The 10539-nt window shown below is 37.0% G+C and overlaps 2 protein-coding genes across 4 annotated transcripts; one reads left to right on the top strand and one right to left on the bottom strand.

Annotated features, from left to right (window-relative positions):
* On the bottom strand, nt 3022–6477 carry LOC105175240 (putative protein FAR1-RELATED SEQUENCE 10). The gene is made up of 4 exons (XM_011097621.2): nt 6228–6477; nt 4673–5786; nt 4147–4590; nt 3022–4026 (listed from the first exon to the last, which is right to left on the bottom strand). The coding sequence occupies exons 2-4, from the start codon at nt 5690–5692 to the stop codon at nt 3409–3411; spliced, it is 2082 nt and encodes a 693-aa protein (XP_011095923.1). The 5' UTR covers nt 5693–5786; nt 6228–6477; the 3' UTR covers nt 3022–3408.
* Nucleotides 6911–9029, top strand: LOC105175239 (two-pore potassium channel 1-like). Of its 3 annotated transcripts, XM_020698277.1 has the most exons (4): nt 6911–7035; nt 7505–7677; nt 7822–8454; nt 8563–9029. In XM_020698277.1, the coding sequence occupies exons 2-4, from the start codon at nt 7559–7561 to the stop codon at nt 8723–8725; spliced, it is 915 nt and encodes a 304-aa protein (XP_020553936.1). In that variant the 5' UTR covers nt 6911–7035; nt 7505–7558; the 3' UTR covers nt 8726–9029. The 3 variants fall into 3 exon arrangements, with proteins under 3 accessions (XP_020553936.1, XP_020553935.1, XP_011095921.1); XM_020698276.1 differs by having other exon boundaries at nt 7505–8454; XM_011097619.2 differs by lacking the exon at nt 6911–7035 and adding an exon at nt 7113–7344 and having other exon boundaries at nt 7505–8454.

Raw genomic sequence — 10539 nt, 5'->3', positions numbered from 1 at the left:
TTCTCTCCAGACAGAGCTCCCACCTTTCCCTCCCTGGCTCCACCTTCCCACCAAGACAAATTTGTTAGATTTTGCAAAAGCTTTAAAGTAGGCCTGAATTATTTGGTAAACAATGGCCACACATGAAGCTCTAAAAGTTTTTAGGTATAATCAGACATGCTGCATATCTCATCATGATAGATAAAGTGGTTAAGAATCTTAAGACATTGTTCCAATGATTAGCTTCTTGTCGGCTGATCATCTCATCTTGCTCATAAACAGTATATTATAATGCCTGAAATCAAGGGTTAGTGTCTAAATAAGGGGCTATATGGCTTAACCATACCTCTCAGATTTTACAGGCTGTTGCAAATTTCATTTGTGATAAAACTGCAAGCAGCATGCTGGGAAAGATAACAGTGACCTATCAATGTGGGAATCTAAAGCATATCTTGAACTTAGACTTAAATCTTGATTTGAGAACTAGCTGTTTTGGTATAGTCTTAAAGTTAAAAGGACATTAACTGGCAGGAGACCATATATCTTACAGTTTTTATTTTCTTTCATGACTTGAACTGGAAATGAAGTCTTTGTGAATTATATCAAGACAAAGAAACTGGAGAATTAAAAAGACACCACCAGCAAACTTTCATGTTTTCTATTGATGGGACTTCTGATAGATCAGTATCAATTGCGGAAAGGGTGAACATTCAAGAAATACATCAAAGATGGATCCCACACTCTTTTGATTCTATCCATTGAATCTAACTACAGTTCCTCTGGAATAAATATCTTCCAGTTACAACGTTAGTTCTATAATGCCGGTCCTCATTTTTCACAGCTTATGTCGTAAGATTAATTTAGAGGAACATATAGTTGACTCAAATCACCACTTGTCTAATTTCTGTAACCCAAATCAACCAAAAATGTAATTACAGTTTACCAATAATACAAATGGTAGGGACAGAAGCAGATATGCATGAAAGCTGAGAACATTGATAATCCCACCACAAAAGCTATGGGTCCTCCCCAAATAGATTGACCAACAAACTGAGGAAATCATAATGCTTCTGCAAAAACAAGCCTTAAAATGATAAATGGAGGAATACACAGCTTCAGAGTTGATATTTTCAATGACAATAACATGTCACTGGTATACTCCCGTATCCTCAATAAACCATGCACAGTTCAGATACCGACCTAACAAAGAGGTTCCTAAATTTTGTGGTCCAAAGGTGGGCTCTCCTTTTGCTAATATTGTCTCCCATTGGTTTGAAATACGGTAAGCACCAACACTGGGAGGAGGAGGGGCCTCATTTTGAAGAAATTCAAAATGAATGAAGCGTCGCGTTCAGTGCTTACCTGCAAATTGAATAGCAGATGAAGGAGAGAGAACTAGAAGGTACTCAGCCCTCAGGGCAAATTTCAACTAGTCGGAAATGTTTATCTGCGAGTGGAGACCAGAAAGTGGAATGTGAATGTTATAATTTCAATCAATTATTAGACACTTGTATGGTACAGCTAAATCAAGAGATAATGCAAGACCATGAATTGAGCTGTTCAAAGATAATCCAAACATAGCCACACATTGATTGTCCAAATGGTGAAAGAAGGCCTGGACGATTTATCCAACTTGAAGTCCTCAAATCTTGTGGGACTACAGTAATCATGATAAGAAGTCAGCTAATAGATCATAAGGAAATAACAACGTTTCACTATAGCAAATAGCGATGCACAACTTTCTTGAATTGACTTCTGTATTTATCACTGCAACAGATGCATTACCATGCTTTTGCAAGGTAAAAGCCAGACCTTCAATTAATGGATGAATAGTTGCCTCAATCAGCGTCAAAGCATCAAAGCCACAAGAAACACATCACTAGGAAGGAACACAACCCTCAACCAGAAACCAATTATTTACTCTATGCATCAGCATTTTGTCTCAGAGGTTGTACCACAAGACAAAATATCTGAAACGAATGACCTATTTTTCTGCTCACATTTAATAGAAATTGAAAACAATAGCATCCACAAGGATTAGGATACAGGATACCTTGATTCCTGGAAGCAGCATCACAAGTTTTAAATCCATCTCATCATTGTACTGCTGTATGAATATGTCATTAGATATTGTTAAGCAAACTGCATTGTAAAAGTAAAATATACAAGCAAAGGTTAACTCCTTTTGGACAAGCTGGTCATGACAAGGCAATAGCTTTACAAAGAAGAATAATAATGTCATCGAATTCTACTTTTTTCATTCTTAAACCTTCAAATGGGTTCCCAAGGTCAATGATCAAGAACACTTCGTTCTATCCATTCCTCATTCTACTTTGTTCTTTCAATCTTAAAACAAATTATATAAATTAAACAGATAATCAACTGCAAATCAAATACACATGATATCAAAAATACTGACAGGATTAGAATCCACCTCAAAACATCTGAGTATCAATAGAAGGGCTGGTAAAAGATAATCTTTGAATTCATGGAGATAGCTAAGTAGTTGAATTAGCATGTGTCAAGGAGGTAGATGGAGACAAAAAAATGTTAAAAATACTCTCTGTCTGTAAAGAAGTCATTTGAGTTGCTAACAATAAATAAAATGAGGTGGAAATAAAATCAAGTAACTGGAGCAGTTCAAAGAATGCTAAGAATGCTGGAATCTAAATCAAGTACAACAAGATCCACACTGCCAATCAATCAGAAGCAGATGATATTATTCATTTCAAAATCCGGGATGTTAGAATTCTATGAGCAAATTTCTTCCAAGTATGCTTTACATCTATGTATATGCGTTGGGTATGTGTTTATCAGCATGCATACAAACAGCAGGTTGAGTTTATTGTATGCTTAATGGTTTTGCCAGTCAATGTACTAGACACCAGAATTAAAATATATCCTCCACAAGACTCCAGGAAAGCCTAATTCATGCCATCCATATTACTTTTCAGAATACATAAAAATAGAGTGAAAAAAGTGCCAAGTAGAATTAGAGTTGGCATAAGTAACACCAGAATCAATAAGAAGTGAATAACCAAAAGTTTAGGGGTGGTGAGCTGGTGCAGAAGCAAGAATTAAATGGACAAAGCAGCTCAATTTAGGAAAAGAAGAGGAATAACAAAATCAAGGTAACAAATTACTTGTGGTCTAAGTAAATTAATCTTACATTATTTACAAGATGAACCTCATCAAGAGTTCTCTTCTTCACTGCTTCAACACATAATTATCCATGCAACTGGCACTTTACAGACTCGGGATTAACCTAGTAAGCCAACTTTATCTTTCTCGTAATATTTCAGGAAAGTTACATAGATTCTTTTTGTATTTGTATTACAACGGCCAAAACACATTAGCTCTTCCACTGAAGACTCCTTTCAGTAAAAGGTTTCCTGGTGATTAACCACTAGAGTTTTATATACACAGTTCTCACAATACGTTCGGCGGTGAAAGAGTAACATTCAGAACAACTTCATCAACAGCTGGCATTTCTCTTACTTGACTAATAAGTCTTCGAAGCTCTTTAGTAAGTTCTCTGTGAACAAAATCAGATCTCTCTCTAGTCAGAATAGCTTCAGAAAACAAAGTCTCAGTCAGGGAATTGAATTCCTGATACCAGTCATCCTTGATTTTTGGATTACTTTGTCCACTGTAACAGAAAAGAGAGCTTTCTTGGCGCCACCGATTCAAAAGATATTTGCTTGGAAGTTGAAAACAGTTCTTGAATAACAGCACCCGAAGGGCATGCCTGCACAAAATTCCTGTTGACTCAAATTCCTTGCAGGAGCAGTGAATTTGTTCATCCTCTGGTATCCATATAACAAGACGCTCCCCATCAACCTTCTTGAAATGGCGTACAAGATATGACCCATTAGCCATTTCTGATGCAGCATATTGCATTGCTAGAACCATTTCTTGTTGTATCCCATTAAATGCAAAAGGGGTAAGAACACTACGCGCGTGATCTTCAATAGGTAAGCATGTTTTAAGATGCATATACTGCACCTCATCATGGGACTGCATTTTATGATTTGACAATATTCCTGTCTACAAAAGGCAAAAGAGGGGAAACCAAATTAATACAGTACAAAAAGGCAGAGCCGAAAGAAGATTAAAACTGCTCAAAGTGGATCATGGAAAAGTTATTGTCTGACAAAGATAACATACCTGCTCCAAAAAGCCACGCAAACAGGTTTGAGTTTCAATTAATCCTCTCAAACATATATCTATGGATTTCCAATACGATGTACAATCCATTCTTGCAAGAAAGCAGCCTCGAGTGTAAGGTAAAGCCCAGCATGCGCGTAGGGAAAAGAGTAAAGCAATGTGCTTATCTGAATTAAGTCCAAAGTGGGAAACCATCTGATTCCACCGAAATTCAAATTCATCAGTACTTTCTAAATGGCACAACTCTTCAAACTCAAATTTAAATTCAGGGAACCTTGGGCCAAGTGGAAGAGAAAACCAGCTGGATGTTCTGGGAAGAATATTGTATAGGGATATGACATGTTTTGTATTTGGCAATTCACTTCTCACGGCTTCTCGGAGACCAGGGTCGACATCTGTTATAATTGTTTTTGGATATTTTCCTTCCATAAACCGGAGAAAAGCCTGAAGCAGCATTGAACAAGATAAGCAAACAAAGTATTTGCATATAAGAAAAGGATGAAGCCAAAGAATTTCAAATGAGAACCTGGAAACTCCAAGCATATGATCGAGGGGTTTCATCCTGCAAAAAAGCACAGCCAAAGACGAGAAGTTTTCCATGATTGCTAATACCAACCCATGCTCCAAAAAGCATACCGTAAGTCATCGAACGATATGTTGAGTCAAAGTAGATAACATCACCAAACATGTCGTAGGCATGAACAGAATCCCCAAAAGCCCAAGCAATATTCTCAACTTTATCATTTTCATCAACAGTAACATCATAGACAAAGTATGGATCAGCTTCTTTATTTGCCCTGCAGGCCTCCAGAAGATCCACTGTTTCACTTTCTCTTTTCTCAGTCAATAAAGCGTCATTCTCTTGAACGACTTTCTTGCGGTTCTGGATGAAATTTCTTACATCTCTTTCCAGAAATGAGAGCTGTCCACCTTGAATTCCCTTTTCCAGTTCAAGCACCTTAACTATACGGTGAATTGGAAAACCAGCTTTTGAAAGGAGAAGAATCCGCTCTTGATCTGCCTCATGAATTTTACGATAAGCTGGTAGCAGGCGAACTTGGTCATCCTCTAACAGCTCATGATTGTGCACGTTACTGAATTGCACAACGGACCACTGAGAAACCCCATCTACAACCTCCTTCGACAAGTACATTTTTGCATCGCATCCACACCTAACCGATTTCCTGTCCCTCTGATGCTCCCCCGTCTGTTTCTTCCTAGCAGGTGCAAACCCAGACCTATAGCAAACAAAATCTCTCTTGTAAACACCCAATTGAGGACTCAACCTTGATCTCTCTTTTCGAATTGAAAATCCGTTTTTCCTAGCAAAATTCCCATAATACTCAAATGCTTCATCATCACTCTTAAACACCATTCCCACGTATGGGGCAACCATAGTTTCTGTTGGTCCTGAATCATTCTTGATCGACTGGGATCCCAGATTATTCTCATCTATCTCACCCTCGTACGTGATAAAGCATTTCCAATCGCCACATGGACATTGCTGCCTTTTCATCCACACAGTCTTCGACTGTACTGATACCATAATTGGTTAAACCCGCTTGATGGATTTTCATATAATCTAATTCAGTCACTTCCAAAAATCTCGAAAAGTACTGATGCTAGCACCCAGAGAAACCCTGAAGCATACAGAATTTAATAAATCGTCAAAGAAGCCTAACGAAATATAAAGGAAATGTCAGAGTAAAAATTTCCATAAATCATCAAGAGCTCTAGAAAAGCACGATCTCTAAAGAAATGTCGCCAAGATTAAATCTTTTCGTGTTATAACTCCAAGTGGCCATTGTAATGCCAATGCAAGAATTTACGGAACACCCATTTCGCATAATCCCACAAATCCATACATAGCGTATCAGTTTAATGAATTTGTTGAACCTCCCAGAAACCCTCAAGCTTCCAATAGATAATTCAACTGGGCTAAACTATATACTTTTATTAATCAACGGGTTCTTTAGCAATCAACATAATTTCCTGAAGGAAAAAAAATCGGATACAGATAGAAAATTGAAGAAAAAGGGAAGAGTGGTGGAACTGGTCGAGGGTTAAGAAAATTGGCGTACCATAAGAAACAAGCTTCAAGCGTTTATTTCTTTGATTTCTTTCGCAGTGAGCGTGCTGTGTTCAAGAGTGAGCCTGCCTGACACTGAAATTTTCGTCTATGAACACTTGAACAGGTAGTTTTTGTTTTGGGGGCTTACGTGGGCTGGGCTTCCTTGTCCGACTCCGATTAACGTCAATCACTCCCTCCATTACAATCATGGGGATAATTTAATTCAAAGCTTTTAATTTGAATTAGAAAAAAAAATTATCTTGAAAATAAAATTATGAATTGAATTAAGATAATAGTTTTGCAGAAAAAAATTCTATTCTAAAAAATGTTATTTACTACAATGCTCAACAATTCAACTTATTTGGAATGGAGAAACATGTCATTGATGAAAACATTTCGAATCATATTTCCCAAAAATATCTAATCATGGTTGAATTTTTCTACAATATTATCATATATATTCATAAATTCATTTGAATATTAATTATAAATGGTGGGGAAAGAATAAAATAATGATATCGTAACATTATGAATTTAATGGTATTTGACCTGGTACGTACTTTCACAAATCACACATAGGGATTGGAAACAGTGGTTATTTTATAATTTCTAATCCCAACTGGCAAATCCTCTAATCCAAGCATCTCACTGTTCCATCCATACTAAAATCGTTTGTTTTTCTTTGTTTATCCCTTTTTTAGCTCTTTCTGGTGCCTAAATGCCTATGCTGTAGCTGATGGTGGTCCTACGTTTCGGGATTTCTCTTACAAAAGCACAACTCCGGATGCGGTCTTATGTCCAAATTGCAGATCATTCAGGTATGACGACCATTACATTCCTCCCCCCATGCATTACCATTTCCTCAATTATTTTCCTGTTTCCACAATGCTAATTGAAGTTGAGCTGATCAAACGGACTAATCCACGTTTCCGATTTTCGTTTCTTGAATTTTGAGTTATGGAAACGGGAGAAAAGCATCTGTAGTATTGTTCGTATGAGTTCCATGTTGTCGTTGCTGCTTTCCTTGAATATGAATTGGAAACAGACACTTTCTTTATATCCATGGCTAGCAAGCTTAAGTGAATGAAACGAAGCAGGGGAATTTTCTTTTCCCTCTGTTGAACTTGGTAATTGGTCTCTGCCTGATGCAGAGACAAAATGTAGAAAATATTGTGCATTCAGCGATATGTTCATATTACCTCTTCTTTCCTTCCTTTTCTAATGACAAACTCTGTTGTTTAAATTATTACATTGTGGTGAGATGATGAGTTTGGCATTTTATTTCAGTTGCATATTGCTCCAAGCTACAGCAGAGCTTCTGGGGTGTCCTGAAAATCTACAATGGCTAAGAGTGATGCCGAAGATCCACTACTGGAAAACTCTATAGAATCTTCTCGTTTTTCTGCTCGAAACACTTCCTTCATGAAAAGAAGATACAGCCGTTGCAAGAGTGTTCCCGGGTACGTGGGTAATCCTGACCAGAACAATGCTGCACCCCATCAGCACCCAGAGACGATTTTTGCAAATAAACTCGATTTCAAGCTAGTATTCCTGATCTTGCTAGCATATGTAAGCTTAGGAGCCTGTTGCTTCTTTCTTGTTAGGTATCAGATCAAGGGCAACAAGACAAATGGATTCATTGATGCCATTTATTTCTGTATTGTAACGATGACGACAGTAGGATATGGGGATCTCGTGCCCGACAGCACCACGGCAAAATTGCTCGCTTGCATTTTTGTGTTCATGGGCATGGCTCTCATCGGCCTGCTCCTGAGCAAAGCAGCTGATAGCATATTGGAAAATCAGGAAGCCTTTCTGGTTAGGGCGATACACATGCGTGAAAAAAGCAGCCCTGCTGAGATACTAAAGGAGGTGGAAACTAACAGGTGCAAGTACAAATTCTATACTGTCCTGATTTCTCTTCTGATTCTCATGGTTGTGGGGACATTAATTTTGTATCATAATGAGAGTTTGGATCTCTTTGATGCCTTCTACTGCGTTTGTGCTACTATCACTACTCTTGGGTATGGGGACAAGAGCTTTTCGACGCTTGGGGGCCGTATTTTTGCTACTTTCTGGATATTGATAAGCACGATCTGCTTGGCTCAGTTCTTTTACTGCCTGGCTGAACTCTACACCGAAAGACGACGAAAATCACTGGTAAAATGGGTTCTGACAAGGAAGTTAACCGCTTCGGATCTTGAGGCGGCAGATTTGGATAATGATAATGTTGTAAGGTAAGTTTAAATTACATGCTCTTGACCTTTATTCTACTTCTTTTCTCTGTTTGATATTTCATAAGTTATCTTGCAAGAAAGTTGACAGGGTGTTTGGGTTTCATGCAGCGCGGCAGAGTTTGTTGTTTATAAGCTCAAGGAGATGGGGAAAATCACTGAGGAAGACATTACAATGGTGATGGAGTGGTTTAAGGTTCTTGATGTTGATCAATCAGGCACACTAACAAAAGCTGATCTGGTGAATTCCGGATCGGCAACACTTGGAAAGTAGATTCTGTTTAGTTTTTTCTTGTCCTTTCAGTGTAAGAATTATAGCATTAACTAGGATCATAAGATGGTCAGAGGCTTCTGTGTGACATAGTTCAAGAAATCTGTTTTATACAATTAGAAGAAGCAGCATAATCACTCGCATGTACACGCAGAGACGGGTTTTCCTGCCAGATTCATGAGCTTTTGGCTGAAACTGCTCCTACTAACCAAGCAAGCCGAGGTGGCAGGGGAGGAACTGTAATATGTGTACCATATTTAGTCAGACTTGAACCAATTATGTAATGAATACAATATATTTTTGGAAAGATTGGTGTAGAGTTCAGGATAAAGTTATCAATCACATAACAAGTGCATTACTATTACTTTGTAATTAGTTTATTTCGACAAAATTTGATTTGGGTAAGAATTTTCTATGAAATAGGATAGTTGTTTTCAAGACAATATAGCTTTACTTAGACGCTTTTTTAAGGTCCACTAGCCTCAGAAATTTCCAGGTCCTAAATCATGGATGCTCTTACAACAAATCGCATTTCATTTTCTTACACTCCTAAATCCTAATCCCTCAGTTTCATTACCATTAATAATCGTTTTTCTTTTTCAATTATAATAAAACCTTCAAAATCCTCAGTACATTCAAATAGATATGTGATGCTCTAAATTATAAAAGCACGCTGAAAATCATCAACCAAAAAACTTTAATTTAGTGCCCATATCCATACTTCAACTTATTGTTATAAATTTTAGAATTTAATGTTAACCTCATCTCAATAATATGCTCATTATATACACATTTCTCATTTTCTGTAAATAATTTTCTGAGGCTCAGCTTAGTATATGATTGATTACAACCACTTTTTATTTGTAAACTTACCTACTAAGCCGCGTTAGAGAAACAGCTAATTATGGGCTTGATCCCAATTGAAGTCACTTTCAAGAACATAGTTAGTGGAAATTCCATTATCTCTTAATAATTCATCCAAAAAAACAAAAGGTTCTTATGAGATAATGAATATGTAGTCTGAAGATTGGAGTTATTCTACTCCACTATCTTTGTCTCTTTCTCTATTTATGCAAAGGATTATTATACATTGGTGTAGGTAAGGTAGAGAGATTGGGAGTCTTCCCTTTGTCGCCTCTTCAAAACACCCTGTATTTTTACTTAAAAATTGCCATATGGCAAAGTTTCGTCCACCTGCCCGCAACTTTTATATACTTTTCAATTTAATCTTTTTCAAATATACTTCCAAGCAAAGATCATTTGAGCTTCAATCTTTTATAAGGAAAAAAAGAAAAAAAAATATACCTGGATTTTGCTAATACTTTCAAGCCACTTCATTCAATCATTTGAATTTTGATGCCACGATATGTTTCATTTTCTGAGTTTTGGTTCAAAATCCCATTTGAATGCATTCCCACTAAGGACTTAAGCAAGAGTTTAGGAGATTTTAACGCTAAAGCAAGATTTAGTGCTAAACAAGTGCTTTCCATCAACATTGAGAGATCATGACCACACTAATTAATCTCTCTTTCTTATCCTTTTTCCATCATGTTTAAGGTGACCATTTTTTCAAAAGCTTACATAAAAAGGGTTTTGTGAATTGCAAGATTCACTCATTTTCAGGAAGCCACCAGCAGATTTTTTTTTTTTTTTTTTTCCCTTGGCACCATCACTTGCAACTTATGTTATTTTTCAATTTTTAAGTATAACTTTTAGAAGTTTGGTTTGCCATTTTCGTGTCAGGTTTTCATGGTGTTAGCAAAATTTAGTCTTTCTTCAAAAATAATAAGCTTTATAAGCATAGCCCAGAAGATGAA

This window comes from Sesamum indicum, linkage group LG12 (assembly GCF_000512975.1).
Source record: "Sesamum indicum cultivar Zhongzhi No. 13 linkage group LG12, S_indicum_v1.0, whole genome shotgun sequence".
Taxonomy (NCBI): domain Eukaryota; kingdom Viridiplantae; phylum Streptophyta; class Magnoliopsida; order Lamiales; family Pedaliaceae; genus Sesamum; species Sesamum indicum.
This window is presented reverse-complemented; position numbering and strand designations above follow the sequence as displayed.

Coding starts and splice junctions, on each gene's coding strand:
- LOC105175240 (XM_011097621.2), bottom strand. CDS start 5,692: ATGGTATCAGTACAGTCGAAGACTGTGTGGATGAAAAGGCAGCAATGT. Junction 4,591..4,672: donor CATATGCTTGGAGTTTCCAG/GTTCTCATTTGA, acceptor ATGCTGCTTCAG/GCTTTTCTCCGGTTTATGGA. Junction 4,027..4,146: donor TGCGTGGCTTTTTGGAGCAG/GTATGTTATCTT, acceptor TGCCTTTTGTAG/ACAGGAATATTGTCAAATCA.
- LOC105175239 (XM_020698276.1), top strand. CDS start 7,559: ATGGCTAAGAGTGATGCCGAAGATCCACTACTGGAAAACTCTATAGAA. Junction 8,455..8,562: donor GATAATGATAATGTTGTAAG/GTAAGTTTAAAT, acceptor GGTTTCATGCAG/CGCGGCAGAGTTTGTTGTTT.